Source organism: Megalobrama amblycephala, linkage group LG3 (genome assembly GCF_018812025.1).
Source record: "Megalobrama amblycephala isolate DHTTF-2021 linkage group LG3, ASM1881202v1, whole genome shotgun sequence".
Lineage (NCBI taxonomy): Eukaryota > Metazoa > Chordata > Actinopteri > Cypriniformes > Xenocyprididae > Megalobrama > Megalobrama amblycephala.
The window spans coordinates 35133388-35159484 of record NC_063046.1 but is presented as its reverse complement, the minus strand read 5'-3'; the positions used below and the strand labels follow the sequence as shown (position 1 = coordinate 35159484).

Below are 26097 nucleotides of genomic sequence, written 5' to 3'. Positions count from 1 at the left end.
TTGACAGTTGGACCAAGCCTCCGTTACTAATTCTAAAACGTCACTTCAGAACTAGTAACGAAGGAGTAGGCTATTACCTGTGTCTGGTATATTGCATTACATTCATTCTTCAAGTCGATGTCCATAATATTATATCCTTTATACAAGTCCGTTTGAATGTCCGCTGAGGAAAGCGATCTTTGTATTTGTCCTTTTTTACAGTTTGGGAACTTTCCATAAAATCCATTACACCACAGCGCTAAAACAACTTCCTTTTGCAAAAGTTCCTTTAAATTTAAAAGTCTCTTGTGCTTCACTGACTCATTCTCCTGTAAAGTGTTGCCGCCATCTAATGGCGTATTAATGTAATGTTCACTCAATCCATATTACTTAATGGACATTTATATAAAATCATATTTATTAACAATAATATTTAGAACAACAAATAAGCACAATTGTACAGTTCAGTCAAACATAAAGCACTAGTTATTAAAAAAACAAATAGGTCACCATTTACGCTTGTATGTGGGTTTTACAAATATTTAACGAATGAAAAGGATTTTAAAGAGCTTGTGACAAAACCTCCTAACTCCATTGGATCCTCAAACTGTCAATCAAGCCTCATTAATCCGCCTCACCTCCTGAATGAAGTGCGCACGCAGTTTGGACATCTCCTCTGTGCAATGCAAAGGTAAATAAAGATCTGATGTTTGAAAAAAAAATTGTAAAGCGTTTTCTTTACTCAAAAAACCATATGTTTATAAAGTTTAATGTTTTACGTATTTGAAGCGGAGAAGAGTCTGATATGTCCCGTCTAGTTGTAGCCTGTAGCCTTGTAGCCATGTGCTATATAAGGATGTAACGTAACGTTTATTATTATCAAACTTAATATAGCACAATTCGACTTGCTCTGTAACAAATAATAGATTAATAAGACCAAAGATTGCCCGTTCTATGTACTCAAATTGAATTATGTCTCATGTTTAACCACTATAAGAGCCAACGGCAAATCCTGAAGCTGTTCTCAGCGGTTACAGAAGCACTGAACGGCCGCTGACGCACTCGAGCTCGCATCTCCGAAAACGTCAAAACAAATTGTAAAATAGGCTCTGTTATTAAATATGAGTCACATATTTCAGGTCTAAACAACTACATTCTCGCTTAAAAAACTATTAAACTACAGTTCGTGGTACAAGAAGTAGTATTTGTAAAAATTACGGTTGATTTGATCGGCCGCCATGACGGTCACTTCAAGCGGAGTGATACAAACGGTGAAAAGGCAGTAGGAGTGCTGTTATCACTAAAATATCGCATGGCTATCAACCAATCAGATTCGAGAACCAGACAGAACTGTTGTATAAATATATATAAATACATATATATATATGTGTGTGTGTGTGTGTGTGTGTGTGCTTTCACAACTTGTTCTAAGTGGCTGACCATGTAAGTTGAAAGCCATATGTTGATTTGCTTAAGTAGCCTTTATCAAGTGCGCTGTGTGTGTGTGTTTTCTCCCACAGGAGTGCACCAATGATTGCTGCCACCCCAGCAATTGCACTTTGAAGGTGGATGCACAGTGTGCCCACGGGGTCTGCTGTGAGGACTGCAAGGTGCCTAACTATTTGGCATAAAACTATGTTTATTTATCTTTTTATTTTTATTTATTTATTTATTTCTCTCCCACTGCTTTCCTCTCTCACTCCATCTCTGGTCTGACTTTCACTTACTATGTTTTATACAAGTGGTTAAGGCTTAGCGGGTTAGCCTGGCCCTATTAACACCTGCTGGTGGATGTCGTAATCACCACCTTGCCGCAAAAAGCATCTTTCTCCATTGACACCGTAGCAAATTAGCTGTATATTCTGAGAAATTACATTTTGGCAAGCAATATATTTTTATTATATTATAATAGATATTTTACTAATGTCCTATTCAATTTTATATCAATACATTTATATTTATATTAATAAAAATGTATTATTTATTTATTCATTTAGTAACACTATGCAATATGGTTCTATCACTTAATATTAGTTAACTACAGTAATTGACATGAACTAACAATGAAAAATACTTTTAAAACTTTTAATAAACGTAATGTTAATTTCAACATTTACTGAAACATTATTAGAAATTGAAAGTTGTATATGTTTTGATTTAATGGACCTGAGCTAACATGAACTAACATTGATCAGTTGTATTTCCAAATATTAATAACACGACAATGTACTTGACAGTGGCTCAACTTTGTGATGTCTGTCAGTCTATCGGTCCAACCCTAGTAGCCAAGGAGGCTCACAGAGAGCCTGACAACCTGGCGTACTACCTGCCTGAGCTCTAGGGATGAAGGTCTCGGCACTGCGTCCTATGCCTGTACTAATACCATGCAGAGCTCAGGGGAGTCTAATGATACACCATTTACAAGAAGTAACCAAGAAGACTCAAGATAATCTAACAACTTGGACCCTAGCTGACTAGAGGACAGAGGCCTCAGCACTACATCCCAGACCACCTAGGGGCACCAAGGGGGCTCATAGAGAGAGCTTGCAATTCAATGCTACCGCCTAACTTAGCTCTAAGAATGGAGGCCTCAGCAAGATGAATCTGAAACAAGAGGGGGCCTAACTAAATTCTACGGCTCAGGGCAGCTTCCAAGGAGGCTGAAAAGAGCCTAACAATTTGGAATTCTACTATTCAAGCAGAGCTCTGGATGAATGGAGGTCTTCAGTTCTTAGTTAGAGAGGGCCTAGCAGCGCTCAAAATACAGCAGTAGCTAAGGAGGCTCAAGGGAGCCTAACATCCCACTACTACCCAGTCAGCTCTGACAACGGAGGCTACAACTGAATAGCTACCAAGGAGGCACACAAAATGCCTAAGAACTTGATATTGCTACCTCAAGTGGAGCTCTGAGGAGTGGAGGCCTCAGCCGAAACTCTCCAGAAAGAGGAAGCCTAACAACACTCCTCTGTAGATGCAATAGGCAAGGAGGCTCAAGAAAGCCTAACAACTTGGCAGTACTACCTGGTTGAGCTCCAGAGGTGAAGGCCTAAATATAATGACTTTTAAAAGAGAGGAGGCCTAACAACGTTCAACACTCAGGACAGCTTCCAAGGAGGCTCACAGAGAGCCTGCGCTCGGCATTCTATCCCAACGGAGCACATAGAAGGCAGAGGCCTCAGCTTAACGATGCTTCCAAACACAGACAGTGGCTATGGAGGCTTGCAGAGAGCCTAATGACTCACACTATTGCCTGATCGAACACTGAGGATGGAGGCTTCAGCATGATGACTCTCTAAAGTGAGAGGAGGCCTAACTATGTCCGACACCCAGGACAGCTTACTAAGGAGGCTCACAGAGTGCCTAACAACTTGAAGATTGCTATCCAGGCAGAGCTCAGAGGAGCAGGGGCCTCTATAAAGCAACTCTCTATAGGGAGGGGAGGACTAACAATGCTGCATAGTAAAGGCAGTAATCTTTTATTCTCACGGACTCACCTGTAGTGACGTCATAGGCTGTTGCCAGCCAATGTCAAGTTCATTGTCATGTTTAGACTCATGCTTCAGACATCGGTCATGGCGGAGGCATTCCCCATCCTCTAGGGGATGCAGCGTAAGTTCCCATTCAAAAGGGAACAAAAGAGCATGAGCTAAATCTCCATCTTCAGCCTTACATCTCCTGCAATATGGTATATATTTTAACCCAAGTCTAAACAGTCAGGAAGGAGTCCAGTAAAAACGGTGCATCTTAAACCGTATAATGCGTACTCTTGCATGGCTAAATGCCATTTTGACATTATTTAAAACTCTATGCCATGCCTTGTTTTCGAATGTTAGGTTCAAATCTCTTTCCCATATTTTCTTGAAAGCTAATAAAGCTCCATCTGTAAGATATTGAATCAACCAGGAGTAGTACACTGATGCTTAACGCCTCTTACCATATACCGAAATTACCACACAATGAGTGTATGCTTACTCAGGAAGCTGTATACTAGAACCTACAATTTTTTTTAAAGGTTGCTTAATATAACAACATGCTTCTTCATATATTCTTTCCATAAAAAGGGGGTTTTATTAATACACAATTTAGCATTCAACCATATATTTGAACAAGCATTTAAGTAAGGGTCAAAGCTACACAGATGGGAAATCTTTAACCATATTTCACACAAGTGAGGAATAATAGGATGTTTTTCATCTAGCCAACCAGTTTAATGGAGCTTGCTCAGGAGGAAGTGACCATTGAGCTAGGTGTCTAAAGTTGAAAACTCATTCATGTGGTCGAATGTGTTCAACCAACCATAAAAGACCGCCTACTCTCCACCTACGGACTTAATGCATAAACATTATGGGAAGCGCGCCAGCCAGATGGGAATTATACTTTGTCAGCTGAAGATCCCAGTTTGGTTTGAAGACGAAAAACTCACCAAGCACAATGTTCTCTCACCACGTTCAGCATGGTCTTGGGGCTATCAGAGCAGAAACGAAAGCTGCTGCTCTATTTGTGTTTTTCCTTCGTTTCCGTGCACGTTCATATGTAAATCGCGTGAGCTTATTTCTTCCATTAGATCGAAAGATATGAAAAAGCCTATACATTTACCCACCCATAGACCCTCCTCTCAAAGAAACCAGCACAGAAGTGGACAAAAGAGATGGATTAAAACATCGTCTACTTGTGATCCAATCGACTAAAACGATTAATTCGATTCGATTCTGCATTTTAATATGCATTTATAGGGATATTGAAATGCTTCCCTCAACGTGTCTTAGTCAGGGTGTGAATTACACAGCGGCCTTCAGGAGGTCAGAGAGTAAGGACAAAAACAAACAAACAAACAAAAAAACTTTCTGTCCATTGTTAATGTTAGTTCATGTTAGTTCTCAATGATGACATAACTTTATTTGAACAGCCTATAAAAATTGGCAGTTGTGGAAATTTACATAAGCCAAAACTTTAAAAGGGCTTTAAAAGTATTGTTAGGGCATCAATTTGCGCATGTAGTAATTTAATATTTATATATTTTAAAGCACTGAATCACTATAGAATCGCGATTAATCCGATTCTTTGCATTTTACATCGATTATCAACCAAAATAAACTATTCACGATTCAAAAAACATGTTTCAAGATCGATGCATATCTGCATCGTCAGGATTTGTAATCGATGCTTTGAGAAAACGAGTGAATCGTTACACCCTAGTTTCTAGTGAAGGATGTAGGCCTTGACTGTGTGGTTCCTCATTCTTGAGAAGTACTGGCTGCCAGTTTCATATCCACTTTTTCTCTGTAGTTTGCCCACCACCAGCTCTCTTTTTCTTTCATCAAAGTCCTCCAGTCTTTTTATCATGCCCTCTGCCCACAGCTGAAGCAGGCCGGCACCATGTGCCGCGGACCAGCAGGTGCCTGTGATCTGCCGGAATACTGTACGGGAGGTTCGCCCTACTGCCCCTCTAACGTTTACCTCCTAGACGGGTCATCATGTCAGCATGGTCATGCCTACTGCTATAATGGCATGTGTCTGACCCACGAACAGCAATGCCTGCAGCTGTGGGGTTATGGTAAGGTGCTGTCTGTTTGTGCCTTTAGTTTTGCAGCATCTAGTTTAAGAGTTATTATGCTTTCAAGGGATAAATTGGTCCAAATTAACATTGTTGTTAGATTTGGGTATGAAGACCTGGAAATATTGTCCATACACTATTGTTTAAATGTTTGGGGTCAGTGATCGTCTTTTTTCTTTTATGCATCAAGGATGCACTAATTTGATCAAAAGTGAGAGTAAAAACATCTGTAATGTTACAAAAGATTTCTATTTCAAATAAATGTTGTTTTTATCTTTCTAATTAGTACAGAATCTTAAAAAAATACCTATATTATGGTGCTTTTAATTACCTAAAACAACCTTTAACAGCAAAGTTTTTGATGTCCAATTGACCCTTTCAGTGTTTAGTCAGCACCAGTGATCAAATACTGCTTGATGTTGATTAATGTGAGCTCATGGCATTTGGCTGTGCACCTCCAGTGTGTTCTGGGCTCATGTCCAGTCAGACTCTTTGGCTGTCAAACAGACACACATCACAGCAGACGTAGTTTGTCATTTGTTGGACGAGGGTGTGTTGACATGTTTGATGTTCACTGCGTGTTATATATTATCATATTCACAAATTTTATTTGAGCAGTTACTGTTTTATTGGAATTGATTTTTTTTTTTAAATTATTGGATTATTTGTACATGGTACATGGTGGAATGTATCATAAAAACTTTTGGTCACTTGAAACCTAATACTTCATCTTCAATTTAATAATATTATCACAAATCAAATATTAGCTAGAGGCATGAAGCCAACAAACCCCTTTTCACACTATGGGTCTGTTTCACTCCCTGACTGTAATTGACATTTCTCTGAGTTAACGTTGGTTTAACTGAATAAGTAAATTTGTCCAGGTGCGCAGCCGGCACATGACGTCTGTTTTCAGGATGTGAACGCTGCGGGGAACGCCTTTGGAAACTGCGGCAAGGACAGTCATGGCAACTACATGAAGTGTGAGAAAAGGTAAAGTGCTATTTCAGTATTTCGACCAGCCATGTAAGCAATATATGGTTTCTGTCAAAGAACTTGCTGACCTGATGTGAAGCAAAATATGCAATTTCTGCAAATAGTAATTTGGGCTTGGACTTCTTTAAATTGTTACAGCACACTTATTTCTCTTGTGACTCCACCTATACATTAAAAAGAACAAGCTAATCTATTTAAAAGAAAAAGAACTAATTTATATACTGTAGTTTACATCACTGCAGACTCAGCAGTTATTAACTGTTACAACTTGTCCAAAGTTAGACTTTTTTTTTATTATTCATCATTCTCATAACATAACAAATGTGATTTTAAGATCAGGTTTTTTTTTTTTATTCGTACTATTATCTCATTTCCCATGGAGGAATTTATGCTGAAATGGCTGTGAGCAAAGATACCTAGTCTCTCAAATCACATCTCCCAACAGAGATGCCAAATGCGGTAAGATACAGTGCCACAGTGCTGCCAAGAAACCAAAGGGCACCAATGCTGTGTCCATAGACACCACCATCCGTACAGACGGCATTGAGGTAAAGTGCCGAGGCACCTTTGTTTACAGCACCCAGGATGGTCAAGGTGATCTTCCAGACCCTGGACTGGTCATGACAGGCACCAAGTGTGGAGAGGGGAAGGCAAGCTTTTTTTTTTTTTTTTTTAAGCAATTTATTAAACAAAATCTATACTATTAAGTGGGCATGTGTCTCCACTTAATGTGTTGATTAAAGCATGTATTTTATGTTTTGCATTGAAGGGTCAATGTATTCTATTTTTACTTGCCTTCAGGTGTGCAAAGATCGCCGATGTCAAAATGCCTCTTTCACTGAGTTAGAAACCTGCATTGCCCGTTGCCATGGGCATGGGGTAAGTGATCATATATATATATATATATATATATATATATATATATATATATATATATATATATATTGACGGGCTTCTATGATATTAGACTGCGTAGCCTATAATAAAAGATAATGAATTTCAAAACTGAACCAAACATATTTTTATTCAAAGATCAACAGTCTGTCATTAGTCTTTAGTCTGCCACAAAAAACAACATTAAAATCATGAACTCAAATGTCATTGTGTAAAGAAAAAAAACAAAACAATGACTGTTGTAAGTAACAGTGCGTAAATCAGACCTTTCTGTATAGCCTAACGCTAATAAGCTTAAACGAAAATAACGAAATAATTGTAATAAACAATCAATTACTCCTTTACGCGTGCATCACTGTCCTCCTCGCGGCTGCAGCAACTTGCGCTCTCTTCATCAAGGCTTAAAACAAAAAGGGCATGCATATCTAAATCTAGCCGCCTACGGTATTTTTTTAGAACTTAAAAAAGATGCTGCAGCCAATGAGCAGCCGGCGGGGGCTGGTTGCAGGACGACTCAACCTCCGCAGACAGTTTTTTAATGTTTATCAGACAATAACTACTCAAGATTTTGCTTTAGTATAATTTTCGGGACAGTTAGGGCCAGATTCGGGATTCGGGACAACAGTTTAGATTTCGGGACTGTCCCGAATTTTTCAGGACTTCTGGTCACCCTAGGTTTAACACCATTTTGCTATCATTGCCTATATCCAGCAAAGTAAACCATCAGATTGAAGTGTGATTCTCACAAAACTGTACTGTTCAGCTTTTTTCAAGGTAAATTTAGTTGTCTTTCCAAAAAAGGACACTTGCAGACTCCAAAAGGACACCAAATAACCAAATTATATGAGTCCATATAATTCATACATTTATGTACTCCAAAGCATGTACATCATAAAAAATAAAAATCACAGCAAAAAACATTTCAGAATTCACAGTGTATAGTGTGTGCAACAGCAAAGAGCTTGTTTACATTTTAGAAAAGTCAAGTTGCAATACTGAACAGGACCACATGGAGATGCCAAAAAAACCTAAACCAACCGCCTTGACCTGAATTTAAACAAAAGTACACAGCAACATACACAGGACAAATCAAAACATTATCCTGAATGTGTGTGAAAACAACATGAATGTACTGAAATGTGTCTCTGCATAAATACAATGTGCGATCACTCAGTGCATCAAGAGTGCTCATACATGATTTGTCTGTGCATCAACGGACTCACGCGTGCTTATTGTACTTAATGCACGTAACTCCTGTACGTCACCGCAATCGTCTTTACTTTGATTGCAATCATCATCCATCAAAACTTTACTAGCGAGAGGCTGGTTTGCTTTTTCCAGCCGAGAAACATAGTTTGCATATCTTCTGGCTATACAGCGGTGGGATGTTTCGACGTTCTGTACAGACAGGAACAGCACGATGCAGGAGGGCTCACGCTCTTCAGATATAATGACAGAATACTGACAGAGAGTTTGTGTTTTATAAGTCTCTATTCTCTCTGCCATCTCTGATGTAGCCTAATCAGCATGGAGTTTTAAGATCATCTAACTGCATGAAGTAAATTACATTAATGACGCAATTTCTTATGCTTCAGTTTATTTGCGTTAAATGCGTTAAATTATTTTAACGCGTTAAGGATTTTGAATGAATCGCATGCGTTAACGTTGACAGCCCTAATATATATATATATATATATATATATATATATATGTATGTATGTATGTATATATATATATATATATATATATATATATATGTATGTAGTAAATATTACATTTATGTTTAAAATAAGACAAAATTGTGCAGCTGGAATAAAATTAAACTTAAAGATACTATATAGTTATAAAAAAGTATATAAAAAAGTCTTAATTTGCTTATATTGTTTTGATATTTATGCTAGAAAGTTTGAACTAAAAGACCTTTTTTTGCAGTGTAATAACATTTTTTTATTTAACATTTGACACTAGTAATGCAAAACCTTTTTTTATGAATCATACAAATGTTTCTCCTAAATTATGGCTAAATAAAAGCTGCCTTAGTATTCCTTCTCACTTTGAGTTCCTCTTTAACCTAGACTGACTCATTGTGGATTTCACACATCTAAATCCTGCCCTTTGGGTCGCTCACATCCTGACACATACTGCCTCTTAAAAAAACCAACGCTTTTCTTATATTAGCTGAGCTATAGCATTTGATTTGTGTATTTTCTGGTCAAATAGTCTTAAACAGCCTTCAAGCCGTATAAACTCAAATTCTGTCTTCCTTAATCCCTTTGCCCTCCCTCTGTCTCTCTCTTTGTCAGCTTTTCTTTTATTTCTTTATTTCTTGCTTATTTACCCAGTCGCTTTTCAAAAGGGCAGCCAAATACGACAGGTCTTTGAGGGGAGATTAGAGATTCAGAAAGTGCTTTTTTATTATTCATTTGCATTATCGTTTGATTCATATTGATTGTATGGTTTAGGGAAGTGTGGATGGAGAATAAAGTGAGTGATCGTGGTATTTGCACACAGCACATTTTCTTTCCTTTCCACTGTTCCTGTCTTGCCTCTGGGTTAGATTGAAGCGTGTAAAATATTCCATGTTAAAAGAAATTCCATTAAGATGAAAGGCGGTATATTCTCTATTTGCCCTATACTCAAAGACGTGATGAAAAATGATCCCTGCAACTGCAGCAATGAAAGTGAGGATAGGTAAATGGCAGCATATGCTTAAAAAAAACCTGAAACTTAATAAAGCAAATGTATTAAGACCAAATTATTGTGAACAGTTGGGTGTAGCTCACCCAAAAATGGGTGGATTGTAAATGGCAGGAACTTATAAAACAGTAACCTGGACATCCTTATGTTCATCCTTGTGTAAAGTCATAAGGTTTAGACTTTAAGGCAAGTAAATTATTTCCATTTATGTAGGATGAACTATCCCTTTTTTATGTTAAAATACATTCTCTTAACCCAGTTTATTTTTCAGCGACTACTATTAGTATGCAATTTCATGTGTTTATCTCCCCCAAAAGTGTAAACATTAAGCCCCCCAGGCACCATCAAAACAGAGCGGTCCATTCAGATCCATCAATCTCTTTCCAACTGAACCCATAGCGGGAGTTAGGCTACTTTAGCATGCTGAGCCAGAGCATGTTTAGCCGGAGTGACCGGAAATGCAAGCGCTTGCGAAAAGTTTAGCATTTCGTTGCGTTCCAAAGTTCAATTTTGGTGAACTGACCTGCGAATTCGTACCACATGAAGACATGTGACTAGTAGAAGATTGATACCCCAGGTGAAAAAAAGTACACTTCCAGAATGTACTTAAAGGATAAGTCCACTTTTAAATACACTTTTCCTGATAATTTACTCACCCCAATGTCATCCAAGATGTTCATGTCTTTCTTTCGTCAGTCGAAAAGAAATGAAGGTTTTTGAGGAAAACATTCCAGGATTTTTCTCCTTACAGTGGATTTCAATGGCTACCAACAGATTGAAGGTCCATATTACAGTTTCAGTGCAGCTTCAAGGGCTTTAAACGATCCCAGATGAGTAATAAGGGTCTTATCTAGCGAAACGATCGGTCATTTTCGAAAAAAATACAACCGTTTATGCTTTATAAACAAAATATCGCCTTGAACGTACTTTCCGCTTCCGCATTCTTCATAACGCTTACACTGAATGTCCTACGCCTTCCCTATTAAAGTTATGGAAAAAAACTAAACTGGCGCCGCGTTCGTTCCGTAAGTAGAATAGGGAAGGCGTAGGACATTCAGCGTAAGCGTTATGAAGAATGCGGAAGCGGAAAGTACGTTCAAGGCGTTTAATTTCTTTTCGACTGACGAAAGAAAGACATGAACATCTTGGATGACATGGGGGTGAGTAAATTTATCAGGAAAAGTGTATTTAAAAGTTAACTACTCCTTTAAAGTGTTCTGTTTTTGTGCACTAAATTTGTACTTAATATACTAAAAATTCTTCTTTAGTACTTCTTAAGATAATCTTAAGAACATCTAAGTGTACTCAACTGTGCTATTTTGAGACACCATGAATAAGAACTAAAATGTGCATTTAACATACTACCGCTCTTAAACAAAAATGTATTTATTTACCTTTTTTTTTTTTTTTTTTTTTTTGGTCACACTTTCAGGTGCACACGCTTTAGAGTTGATCGCAAACTCTGTATCAGACAAAGTTGACAGAGAACATTTATACCAAGCATTGAACCTGATCTAAACAAGGATGGATTTGTATGAATTTGTCATCTCTAAACCTATTCTGAAACTCAGAGTTTGTTCAACTAGCTTCATGCAACAGGCTTCTTGTGCTGGTACAGTACGTTGTATGGGTTTGTTATGAGTCGGACACTCATGTTTGCTGAAGACAGTCTACTCAGTTGCTTACTCATGACACAGCTAAAAGTATTCCTAATATGTCGAATCCTTTTATTATTTTTATTATTTTTGTAATTCCGCTAGGTGCCACTAGTGTCACAGAAACAACATACTTTAAGGTCCAAAAAGGCATGGCAAAGTTACATCCAAACCTTCCAGACAGAAATTCCTATTTGCCCTAATTCCTATGTGTCAATTTGTTTTGCATGCAGGTGTGTAACAGTAATGGAAACTGCCACTGTAACCGTGGATGGGCTCCCCCCTTCTGTGAGAAACAAGGACTTGGGGGAAGTGTGGACAGTGGACCTGTGCAGTATGACAGTGAGTTCACCTTCAGCTTTCAGTGAACATGTGCCTCTGCTCTTGCTTATTTCTCTTCTATTCTTTAATCCATTTCATAGATAGATTTATCTGAGATTTTATCGGTCGAGTGCTTTATCCCTCTTTCTCACTTTCCCTTTCTTCCTCACACCTCTTATCAGATGTCACCATGACCATTAATCTCTACCATCCAGCTTTTCTTCCCAGAACTCAGGCCAGTGATATCTTTGCTGTGTTGAAACATTTCAAGAGCTAATATAAGAATTTCTGAATGTATTACTCACTCATTTCATTTAATGTATGATTGTATCTGCCACACTTCCTGTTCTTTTTAAAAACTGTATATGTATGATTTGAAACAGTATGTAATATGCTAAATATTTCATTCAGTAGTAATGCCGTCACATGACCCCACTACCATTCAAAAGTTTGGGGTCAGTAAGACTTGAGGACAGTAAGCTAATAATCCTTCCTGTTCATGACTCACACTAAAAATGGAACATCAAATTGCATTGCATCGCGGGAGAGAGTATTTACCGGTTGTGTGTCGTACATTTTAGAAATGCAGTAAGCCATTCAGTTATTCTATTCATATGCTAAATGTTGCTTTAAAGTAGTATATTAGAGAGAGTAGTATGGTAGTTTGCTATTCTGATCATAGCTATAGACATTATTATAGTACAGAGTGAATTCCGTGCACATAAGATCTATTATTCAGAGTGGCAGATATTTGGCAAGCACTTCTCTTTGTGTTTTCTGTTGACCCTTGTCTAACAGTCGTTGTATGTTCTATATCTGTCCTCAGGTCAGGTGGGATTGGTTGTTGGGCTGCTCTTTGCTTTTCTAGTGCTTCTCCCTGCTGTACTTATTGCCTTCTACTGCATCAAGATAAAAAGCTCCTACTACCACAAGTGGAGAACACAGAGAGAGAAGAGCAAAGCCAGCAGGTATTACTGTAGCAACATACGCACACATTTATGCAGTGCCTTTACAACGTTTTCAGACCCTATCACTGTTTTGTTAAAAACTGCATATCCATTTACATATCAACCACCACAATTACAATGTGAAACCAGGTTCATGGAAGTTCAAATGGATTAAAAACCAGAAAAGCTGAAATTTTTCATCTTTATATAGTACTATAAAAAGTAGTCAGTGGTTTCCTTTTTATTAAGTACACTGTATCATGCTAAAATCTGTACTATTTCTTTTGATCATTTCTAGAATTTATATTTAGTCCAATTATGCAAATTCATTTGTTTGGACATGACTTTAGAAAGGTAAACCTGTTTGTATTTGTACAAACTGCACAGCAGAGCAAAACCCCAAAAAATGTCTTTAAAGTTATAAAAGAACTTAGTTCTTTGCGATTACATTCATCAAAAACATGACTGGGCATTCAAGGTTGTTAGAGGTGCAGTGGCCTTCGGTGTCATAAGATGGAAGAAGTTTTGAGCCATTCATTCTGAAACTGGCTGTTTAGAAAAATTGGGTATTTGGTTCAAGGAAGGACCCATTGAATTCATGCTGTGGATGAGAGAATAACTGAACTGAAGTGAGCAGTTTCCATCGTCTAGTACCACCTGTGGCATGCTGAGTCATTCAGCACAGTATTATCTTCTTTATGCAGATTCGTGGTGTGACTGATTTCTAGAGGTTTTTATTCATTCGATTCCTTGAAATAAAAGCGACAACAGCATATTCTTATATTCTTTCGTCAAGCTCATTCATCTTATTCAAGGATATTTCTCTTTGAATAAAAAAAAAAACGCTTGTGGAGCCCTGTGATTATGTGGCTGTTGCAAGATCTAATATCAAAATGTCTTTTTTCCAGATGAATAACTCACTTCAGGTGAGCAGGCACACACCTCGGGACACATTTAAATCATGTTTTGCTTTGTTTGAAGCAGGACTTGAATTGCTTTCTTTAGATCGGCTATTGATGTCATGCCCAAAAAAGTGAAAAAATAATACGCCACTCTACGTAGATACAGGGACGTCTACCTAACATTCTTTTTTTTTTTTTTTTTGCAAAAATAGACATTTAAAAGAATATTTGAAGACTTCAGATGCAAAAGCCGCTAAACCCCACCTCCATCAAAAATGAGAATGATATTGAGCGAACGCTCTCCGCACACAGTATGGTGGTGTCCAATCCTGGTCCTGGAGGGCCACTGTCCTGCAAAGTTTAGCTCCAACCCCAATTAAACACACCTGAACCAGCTGATCAAGGTCTTACTAGGCATACTAGAAACTTCCAGGAAGGTGTGTAGAGGCAAGTTGGAGCTAAACACTGCAGGACAGTCCCTCCAGGACTGAGTTTGGACACCCCTACAGTATATGTTCATCAAATACTTTTGCTTTAAACCTGTTAAATCCCAGCCTCAGCCCATTCAGAAATACCGGCTCATTAGCAGAAACTTCTAAACGTGACTTCCCTTTGCCAACAAAAACCTCTAAGTTCACAGAACTAACCAGCAGATGCAAATCGAATCATATGATTTCAAGATGAATGGCAGTGTGCATATGAGCTGGCTTTCAATTGTCAAGCTGCAAGTTTTTATCCTGCTTAAAGAGATTTTTTAACTAAACAAGATGGAGTATGATGAGCAAAAAGACAATCAAATTTGTTAAATACTAATACATTAACTAAAGTGACATTTCTGAAAATAAGGCATTTCAGTAACTGACTAATAACCTTTTCATTGCCATAAAAGTGAAATTACTGAGCTTAAACATAACCTGTTAAAAAATGCTAATTTAAAAGAAAAATGTCAGATAGACTTAGAGGTTTTTGCATCTGAAGTCTTCATATTAGAATGAACACATTGATTTTAACTACAAAATTAGAACATAGTAGAAAAAAACTATGGAATGGATTTATCCTTGACTCTGGGCTCTTTCAAGCTAAGGTTGATGGATCGCAAGTGGCTGATAAAAATGATACTTTTGGGAATCTTCTTTTTAAGCAGTATAGATGCCATGGCTTTTGTGAGTGGAGTACTTTTCTGGAACTGCAGTACAAAATTCATTTGGAAAACCATCCATTCCCAAGGCTTTGCTTCTTTTCAGCCGATTAATGCCATTATAATAGAAGCCAAATTTCTTCAGCAGATATTGGTTTTTCAAGAATGTCTTTATTCCTATATCCAATATCTGAATTCCTCTGCTCAAGGAGCTGCTCATACCACTGACTTGCTAGATTATACATTTAGAAAAAAGTGAATTGGTCAATCTTCCTTTGATCCGTAACACTTTTCTTCTCTCAAGCCAAGATGCCAAATCCACTTTGAAGAGAATTTCTTTCCTTATGGTTTTTTTTTTTGTTGTTGTTTGAATATGGTGGTCCCATATTTCTGCACTATTAAAGACAAGAAGAACCCATTCTATTCATTCACACAATTAAGAATATCTGGCCCCTTCATTTCAGACACTACCAGTCTATATTTCAAATCTATTTCAGGAACACATTTTGCTTTGCCAAATTGCTTTCAAACAATTGTTTTATGACCTGCTTATAAGGACTTTTATAAGAAATAATAGTAGCTGCTCTTCAGAGGCAGTGCTACAGCCCCCTGTCTTTCATCTCAGCTCCCCTAAAAATCTGTGATTAGTTCAGCTGTCAGCATCCTTTGAAATCTAATTATGTGATATCTCTTCACATTGCTGAAAACAGCTGCAGTGAGATAACTGAGGCTACTTCACTCTGAATTTTCCCCTTAACAGTCGTTAAAAACATTAAAGTTTTGCACATAAAGGGTTAGTTCAGAAAATTCTGTCATCATGTACTCACCCTCATGTTGTTCCAATCCTGCATGACTTTCTTTTTTTTCCTTTTATAGAACATAAAAAGTCTCTTTTTTTTTTTACAACGGAAGTCAGTGGTTACCAAAACTGTTTAGTTACCAATATTCTTCCAAATATCTTCTTTTATGTTCCACAGAACAAAGAAAGACATACAGATTTGAAAGATATGAGTATTAAAAAATGATGACAGAATTTTAGTTTTTTGGGTGAACTATCCCTTTTAGGCAATTGATGTAAGACTTGAAATTCCAGCTCTGTTCTGCTGCTCTAAATGGGCATGGTTAAATATGTTTCACATCTGTGTCAGTTAAGAAAAATCCATGAGGTATAAAAAGCCAAAAAACAGAGGTCTAGCACTTTCTAGAACTTTTACTAAGCTTCTAATGTACAGAAGATTGCATATTGAATGTTAGCTGAGAATGGAACAGGCACGGTTGCAATTCGAAATGTATTTTGGGAAATAATCTAGATTCAGAAATAATAATCTTTGTGCACACTTAATGTTGGAAAAAAAAAAAATCAAATTTTCCTGTGTAATTTTTGATCAAGTCAGCATTCTTACTTCAAGAACTGATATTTGCACCTGATAAAGAACTGCTTGTAAGAATTAAATAATGAGAAACAGCACAAAGCACCATAAGCATATTTGACTCATACTCATATTTACTCGTACTCATATACTCATACTCATATCAGACTCATACTCATATTTACTCATACTCATATACTCATATTTACTGAGCGCAGTTGCAATGAAGCATAATACTGGGGGGTTATTCTCAGCAATAATCTTTAGGGTTGGCAGGCAACATGGCAGAGGTTGAATAGAGCCAAATACAGAGTGATCCTTGAAGAAAACCCGCACACAACCTCTGTCGAGAAAAAAGATTCTTTATTCTGTGTCAGAATGACCTGGAGCACATAGTCAAGATGAATGACTTTGGGACAAATAATGTCCTTGAGTATCCCAGCTAAAAAGATGACTTAGAAATACTGTGGACAGACCTTTCATAACCATGCTGACAAGTTTGTGGGGATCTGCAAGGACATATGGGAGAAAGCATCCAGGTGTGCAAAGCTAAGAGAATCACACCCAAGAACACCTCCTGCTGTCATCACTGCCACACGGCATGCGCAGCTATACATGGTTTGAATACTGATGCCAACAATAGATTTCAGATTTTTTTTCATACATGCATAATTGTTATTATGGTACATTGAACGTTTCTTTTCTTACAGAAATTTTGAAATCAATCTTATCCTCTAACAAACAGAAAACATTTGTTACATAAGTTCTATTTCCTTCAATTCTTCCATAAACTATTTGTATTTTTTGTTTTTTAAATGTGTTCTCAGGAATGAGGGCACCATCGAAAAGGGGAAGAATGGACACTTAAACCCTGCATTCCATTTGAAGGTGGTGGGACCATCCAACGGAAATGCTAACCTTAAGGTATGGACACTTTAATTTCATGTCATAGATAAGGTCAGTTTCATTTATAATTTTAATGAGAATTATTACATTAATATGTACTGTATACTACCATTCAAAAGTCTGAGGTCAGTTAGATTTTTTTTTATGTTTTTAAAAGTATCTTATGGTCACCAAGGCTGCATTTATTTAATAAAAAATACAGTAAAAATAGTAATATTGTGAAATATGTAAATATTAATTTAATATACATTTAAAAATAACTGTTTTCTATTTCAGTATATTTTAAAAATGTTATTTATTCAGTTGATGGCAAATCAAAGAATTTTCAGAATCATTACTCCAGTCTTCAGTGTTACATGATCCTTTCTGATATGCTGATTTGATGTTCAGGTAACATTTATTACTATCAATGTTGAAAACAAAATACATTTTTTCAGGATTCTTTGAATAGAAAGTTCAAAAGAATAGCATTTATTTGCATATATATACACACACACACACACACACACACACACACACAGTCAAACCAAACTTTATTCAGACACCATTCATGTTCAGGTCAAAGTGTCTGAAGAATCTTTGGTTCCAAATTATCAATTTTATTGATAGTCCACTGTATGAAGAATTTTTGGGTATAATATGTCACAGTTTACTTTATTTTGCTATCCTTACTTACATAAATGAACTATAGTGTCCTGCACCCACTAGTAAAAATATATAAATTTAGTAAAAATATATAATTTTTAGTTTGAATATATCTTAGTAACATTATAAATATCTTTACTGTCACTTGTAATGTAATGCATTTCTAAAAATGTTTACTATGGTATGATAAAGCAAAATGGATTTATCATATGCCTTTACCAATGTCCTCTGTCAAGACATTGGTCCATTGAAATTTGTGCAGTTTTATCAGTTTAAAATTTTGTGACGGGTTTGTTTTGTTTTAACAATGTTGATTTAATTAATTACAATTTTCAAATCATATCATCACCAATATCCTGTCACTTTTCTTTTTTCCTCCCAAGCTACCTCACACCAGTAAGGAGGTGCTTCCTCTGAGGCCAAATCCAGCCTCCAACGGTACTCAGCCAGTCAATATTGTCCGTCCCCTCCGGCCGGCTCCGTCACCATCCCTGAGCAACATCAAAGGACCTCGACCTCCTCCACCTATCATCAAGCCACCCAACTCACCCAGCAACCCAAATCTGTAGCATCACCTCAGAAACTTAGTCCTCCCAAGAAGCCTCTGCCCCTCAACCCTTCTCGAACACCACTGGTGAGAGTTCAGAGTCCTCAAATTCTTTGGTTTAATCAAAATCACTGTAGGAGCCAAAGCAGGTCACGATCTCAAACAAATTCTGCTTAAAACACCTGTTTTAATCTGTATTGAAACAATCTGAGAACATGCTGTCTGAAATACTAAACGAAGCATTGTTTACTCTCTCATACAGATGGTATCAGAACAACAGCCAAGACCCCCATCTACACCCCCGAAGAGGCCTCTTCCTCTCAGCCCATCTCGTGGAGCACAGCCCAAACCCTCGGGTGGGGGGCTCATGGTGGTGATGCCTCCTGCAATTGGCCCCAAGCCTGTGGGAAAGGTGACCGCCATTCCCCCTTTGAAGGCATTCCAGTAAGTAAACACATCAAAAGTTCCGGAAAAGAGGACGAGAACATTTGAAGGGCTTAAATTGATATGAAACAAAAGTTGCGATAGTCTTTTCTTCCCTATTGCGATGTATATCAGAGTGAAATGGCTTCTTGAACAAGAAAAAATGTAGGGAGGGACTTGATTTTGTCCATCAGAAATTGATCGGATGGTTGGATCATTGTCGTTTGTTGTTGCTGCAGTCTCTTGTGAGTGACAGATTGTCCCATCCTCACGTTAGTAAAAGTGTCATCAGAAAAGAGAAGAAATGCGTTGTGTTGAGAAGTTGTTTTGATTAACAATTTTGAGGGCACGTGAATAAAAAAAAAAAAAAACAATGACGTGCACCGATAATCATTTATACTTAATACTGCAATATTCCATAAAAAAATAAGAATTGTCAATTTTGATTTTATGGTGACTTTATCATTAAAATATAGCTGCAGAGATGGCAGGCCACTCCTACCAGTGGCTTTAGGAAAACAATTCACGGTGGCCACATACATTTAAGCAGGTAAATATAAGAGGACTATTTCAAAGTCTGTTGCATGTCACTCTTCATGCTGACAGATGGTGGTGCTATGACCGTGCACCACAATATGCACATCCATGTGATCAGCCTCCATTACCAAACAAACAACACCAATTTGATCCAAATCAGGCAATGAACTTAGAAGATACCAGACTCTTCCTGTTTTCCTTTTTTGTCATTAATTTAATCCCTTGCCATGGCAATGTCATTCGAGATATCCGAAATCTGTTTGCAATTTACTATCCTCAATAGCTACGTTTACAAGCACCCAAATAATCCTTTAGTAATAGTACTGATGGCTCAATCAGTTTGAAAAGCATTCATGTAAACACCTCAGTCCAGGGATGCACAATCCTGCCAACACAATTATCAAGTGCTCCTAAAGATCATAATAAACTGGTTCAGTTATGTTTGATCAGGATTAGCGCTGAACTTTGCAGGAAGGTACAGTACTGTGCAAAAGTCTTAGGCACGTCAGTATTTTCACCCCCCAAAAAAGGTTTTTAGCCAGTTATTTATATCTTTTGATGTAGTGTGTCAATAGGAAATATCCGTTTACATTTCCAAACATTCATTTTGCCATTAATTGTAATAATCCAGTGAGATTTTTGAATACACAATAAGACTGACAACAGCCGGTGCTCCACACAGTGACCTGATCTCACCATCATCGAATCCGTCTGTGATTACATGAAGAGACAGATGAAACTGAGACAAACTAAATCCAGGAGAACTGTGGCCGTTTCTCCGAGATGCTTGAAGAAACCTGACTGCAAAGATACAGTACTGTGAAGAGTTTTAGGCACTTGTGTAAAAATGCTGTAAAGTGAGGATGTTTTTAAAAAATACTGTTATAGATTTTATTTATCAATTAACTTATATTAACTAAATCAAAACAATATTTTGTGTGACCACCCTTTGCATTTAAAACAGCTCTCGTCCAGGTACACTTGGGCATCATTTTTCAGGTAGCTTTGGAGGCAGGTTTCTTAAAATCTCTTGGAGACACGGCCACAGTTCTTCTGGATTTGGTTTGTCTCAGTTTCATCTGTTTCTTCATGTAATCACAGACGGATTTGATGATGGTGAGCTCTGATCTCCATGTGGAGCACCGGCTGTTATCAGTCTTATTGTGTATTCATAAATCTCACTGGATTATTACAATTAATGGCAAAATGAATGAACGGATATTTCCTATTGACACACTACAGCAAAATATATAAATAACTGGCTTAAAACCTTTTTGGGGGGGTGAAAATACTGACGATACTACGACTTTTGCACAGTACTGTAGATCTCCAGGAACAGGATTGGGCACCCCTGCCTTAGTCCAGGGGTTATCAAACCTGTCCTGGAGGACCCCCAACCCTGCACATTTTGTATGTCTCCCTTATTTGACACTCCCACTTCAGGTCTTGCAAGCTCTACTGATGAGCTGATGAATTGAATCAGGTGTGTTAGATGAGGGAGACATACAAAATGTGTAATGCTGGACCTGAATGAAATTTGGATCGGATTGGATTGTACCTGAAATAAACTGATCAATAAGGGGAAAAAAGCTAAGCATGTAGATGCTTGAATTTGTCAACTTTCTTTTTAGATATGCCATCAAGATATGTCATCTTGTGACAATAAATGAAAATGTGAATTACAATGAAAAGTTCTGAATCTGAAATCAGATGGTATTCATCCAGATTGGCAAACCTTCGGGTTGCAAGTCCGACGCTCTTACCATTAGGCCACAACTGCCCCATGTAAACATACCTATTGTCTTGTCATTGTGATGACCAAGTTTGGTGACGATCACTTGGACAGCGGTCCTGTGTGAGTTTTCAAGCAGTCCTGAAGCCAGAGATGGCCACTCGAGTTAGTGACTCCGACTCGAGTCGCATTTTAATGGACTTCAGACTTGACTCAGACTCTACCTGAAATGACTTCAGACTCGACTCAACTCGATACAAAGGACTCGTGAATATAAAAAAAAAACTTGAGTCTTTTATCCTTAATTACTAATATCATAAATAAAGAATTTGTGTTTTATTTGAATGGTTTTATGCATTACATATATTTCCCTACATGTCATTATAAATCGGACCTTTGTCTGAAATGTCATAAGAGTCCTATGAAACATGATGGGAGCCACCGTGCCATGTGTTCTCACATTTTGGTTTATTAACATGTCAGATCGTCTAGATGCAAAGAATGTGGAAAAACAATTAAAGACACTGGAACAAAAACATAACATTTTATGAGACATCATCACATTAACTCACACAGCTAACGTTAGCTATTATACTGCGGTGTAGCTGCATGGCTTATTTGGATTGCAAGCCTGTTAAATTATGAACAAAAAAATCTAACCTTTAAACCTAGCACTATGTTTTATCAATCTTTTTGTATATATGTAGCTTTACTAACTATAATGTGTGTCCATGAGAGAGAACTAGAAAGAGATGTTAATCTATTTATTACTTAAAGCACATATTTTAACATAACGCAATTTGCATGCGTACAGTTTTCTATTGACTTAAACATTCCGAGGTCTGATATTTTCTGATAATGACTGACATAAATAACAATGCCGCTGTATAACAAACTGTGACCGGTGCCATTTTGTGTCCACTTAGCGACTGTATTGAAAATGACTACTCATGTTGCCAGTACCATTGTTTTGTACATTGTAATGGATTATAAAGTAACAAGCTGGATGTACATTATCCCTTACATCTTAAGACCTGTATCACAAACAAAACATATGATAGATCATATTATTTTGTTTATATAACACAATTAGGATAAAAAATAGGATTTGAGTATGAGAATTTTATTTTTTATTTATTTATTTTAAATGCCCTGAGACTCGACTCGACTCTGACTCCAGATGAAAGACTTGTGAACATCTCTGCCTGAAGCACTTGATTAGCTGGTTCAGGTGTGTTTGATTAGGGTCTCTGCAGGACCGTGGGTCCCCAGGAGCAGGGTTGAAGACCTCTTCTAGGACAGGGATGGGCAAACTCGGTCCTGGAGGGCCTGCAGAGTTTTCTCCAACCCTAATCAAACACACCTGAACCAGCTAATCAATGTCTTCAGGATTCCTAGAAAGCTACAGGCAGGTGAGTTTTACCAGGTTTGGAGCTAAACTCTAGGACAGAGTTTGCCCATCCCTGCCCTAGGAGGAGTAGTTAAAAGTTCACTGCATTTCCTTTTAACAAAATTCCAAAACAACCACTTTCCTGTTGGACAGAGCTAATAAATGGAAGTGCAGAAGTTGTTCAGGTCGATGAGAATAATGTGTGTACTGAGTTTCGTAGATATACATACATGTATGTACGGTACATGGACCAAGTTTATATACTACATAAATGAAGCACTGCAGGCTTAGCGAAACAGATAATTTTCACAGCAAATTATGTAAATTGTGACGCCATTAGCAGTTAGCAGTTGATTGAACAGTTACTCTCCAGTAAGAAAGGCAGTCCTAATTAGCGAAAGTCTGTCTGTCCTAATTATTTGATGCTTTGTTTTTCTTTGCCAAACCAGACGGATCAGAGACATTGTTAAATACAATAAGCGTTCTGAACAGTGGGTGGTGAGTTGTGCAGTTTGGATATTTTATGGGATTCTTTTCACCTCCCTACCTACTCTTGAGCACAGAAAATATAGAACTGAATTTTTTTACTGCACATCAAACGTTTGGATGGGTTTTTACTCATTTATATACAGCAGTAGGTTTTATGGGGAATTACACATGCCCAATTGGAATCTCCTAAGCAGCGAAATATTCAAGTTTAAATCCTCTTTTCTCTCCTCGAGTCTCCATATCAATGTTAGTCCACTATTAGTTCTTAAAAGCAGCCGTCTAGCACTTATTTTCAGAAATAACTGCTCCTACATGCAGCCAGGCCTCATTTCTGTTTGTCTCCTGCACTACATGCTCCTACAATCTAAGAACAACCGGATCTCACAGAGTTTCAGCTTGTGAAGATAAATCTGTTCGCAGCTTCCCAGTGGCGGCGGAAGCTTAGTACTATGTTGTGATAAAAAGACACATTCATTTTCAACACATAACTGTGAGACTCTGAGGAATCTAATGTATATACTGCAAACTGCATTTCATTTTGACAGGCATAAATGGTTAGTTTGAAATGATTGTCAACCTTGGAAAGGCCTTCCAGTTAACAGATCTTGTGAGAAATACGAGATAAAGTAAGATAAGCGCTGACTATCATTCCTGCTTTTACAGAAATTCTAACCCTGAAAACCCTGACAGAATATTTAGAATCTTTACACACAATATAAAAGAAAATTAAAGAAAAATGCAAATTTGTTGCTTTGTATACTTGATACTTTCATCAAGCTTTTATGGCCCGAAATAGGTAAATATGGAGCACTTACTCGAGAAGGAAAAAAATAAACATTTTATTCAAAGGAACTGAGCAATTTGGTGCAGATTCTGTTATTTATATGGCCAAAAAGATTCAATTCTGATAGTTTGCTATATAAATCAGTATGATTATTAAAGATTTCACAGCAAAGAAAAAAAAGCATGCAATGGCTAGAAGGTGTACGTTTATAGAATTAAAATAAAAGGCCTTTACTTTCTAAAAAGGTATGAACTATTAATCAGAGGGTGTGCATGTTGTGTACATGTTGATTAAATGCCTTAGAAATGAATGTATCATTTATGTATCATCATACACTTTTTCACTTTTTGTAACTCAGAAATCTAGTTTTAACTAGTGTTTTTTTTTTCTCTTTCAGACCTGTTTCAGGACCCAAACCACTCATAGTTCCGTCCACTTTCCGAAAATGACGCTTGCAGGATTCATTTTGAAAGACTGCAGCCAGCCTATTTGCACTAAACAAGGACCCTTGGTGACTGTTACTATATGGAGCTGTCTCACAGGGGATGGAAGAGCATGGTGCTAGGGCCATGGATGAGGCCTCGCAAACCGGCGTTCAAACACAGTCGGGCACAGCAGAGATGACGCGGTTTTGCATGAAAACATGCAAACTGAGAAAGTTTTGGATTGACCATTACATTGCCAAAACTGACTTTTTATCACCTTGCAAAATTTTTTTACTTATTTGTTGTTGCGTTTTAATGTTATGCCTTTGTCTTGTTTACATTTCTTGTTTGAATATCATCTATTTGTCAAGTGCCAAAGATGTTGTTTTGTTTAATGCTTTGATTGTTTAATTTGTTGTACTGTGCTGTACGAGATTTTGTGTTTGGTACATAAAATATGTTATACCTTTTTAGTAAAGACGCCATGTTGTTGTGTTTGTCCTCACTTTATTGCAGACTTTACATCAGGTCTCATTCTTTATATTATCAGGTCAAAAAAAAAGAGATTTGCAGTGAAAAATAGGTTCTTGAATAATGGAAATGTTTAAATAAAAAAACAAAAACAAAGTTAAGGCTAAGTGTGTAATTTCTGTGCAAAATTGATAATGCAAAAATAATGTCAAACAAGTTTTCCAAACATTCTTACAGTAAGTATATCTAAATGGGGTAACACTCTATTTCGATGATCCACTTACAACTACATGTTGCAAACTAACTCTCATTAGAGTATTAATAGACTGTCTGCTTAATATCTGCGAACTCTTTATTGTGATGGTCTCCCAACAGACATTCTACTGACTATAACTTTGCAAGTACGTCAACTTGTTCTACTAACCCGAACCCTAAGCTAACAGTCTACTAATACTCTAATGAGAGTTAGTTGACATGTAGTTGCAAAGTTACTTATAATTAGTAGAATGTGTAAATGGGACCATCGGAATGAAGTGTAACTCTAAGTGGTAGTGGTATTTTTGTGTATAAATGAGGAGTAAGGGTATTTTAAAATAAATTAAAACTGGATTCCTGAACAAAGACTATAAGATAAAACTTGGATTAGACAGCTATGAAAATGGAGAGCCGTCGCTGAAGACTAATTTGGGAGAACACTGTTACAGCACTGACATTAGTCCATAAACGTGCTTCTGCATGGCCTCAGGAGCTCTAAACGGGCTTTATAAAAAAAAAAAAAGACTTGTGTGCTGTTCCTGTGAAAGGACTGATAATGTATCTGACAAATGAACTGCTGGCGTATCTTACCAATCAATGCATTCTCCTAAACTCAGCATAACTTTTACTGAATCATTGTCAGTGCGGACAGAAATATTTTTAGTGAATCGTTGCTGAAGTACAGTAAATCTATTTTGCAGACATTGTAATTTGATTATTTTTTAAATGCATATTTCCCTTATTTATAATAGAAAAAAATGATGTATAATGTATGATTTCGATGATATGAGATACCAGACACCGACTGGCTAAAACATGTTGTTCGGACCTTTAGCAGAAAGTTTAGCCTTGAAATCATATCCATGACGTTCATAAAAGTTGGGCTTCAACACCCTTTGTGGTCAGTGACTCATCTTGAGCTCCGCTATTAAGATGTACAAGAAAAGCTCTGCCCACCTGCATGAAATGGTGGCTCACTGCAACTGAATTGCAAACCCTAGAGAGGTTTCTGTTTGATTTGCAGCTCATTACACACAGTC

General features: G+C 37.3%; 1 protein-coding gene across 1 annotated transcript in view; it reads left to right on the top strand.

Annotated features, from left to right (window-relative positions):
* The window catches only part of adam19a (ADAM metallopeptidase domain 19a), a 110707-nt gene extending 85749 nt beyond the window's left edge, over positions 1 to 24958 (top strand). The window contains 12 exon segments of the mRNA XM_048185268.1: positions 1500 to 1589; positions 5338 to 5533; positions 6418 to 6526; positions 6975 to 7179; positions 7331 to 7408; positions 12009 to 12117; positions 12923 to 13064; positions 17281 to 17377; positions 18388 to 18549; positions 18552 to 18638; positions 18814 to 18995; positions 24304 to 24958. Of these exon segments, the coding sequence (XP_048041225.1) occupies positions 1500 to 1589; positions 5338 to 5533; positions 6418 to 6526; positions 6975 to 7179; positions 7331 to 7408; positions 12009 to 12117; positions 12923 to 13064; positions 17281 to 17377; positions 18388 to 18549; positions 18552 to 18638; positions 18814 to 18995; positions 24304 to 24355 (1509 nt within the window). The 3' untranslated portion in view covers positions 24356 to 24958.
* Positions 24959 to 26097: the final 1139 nt, after the last annotated feature.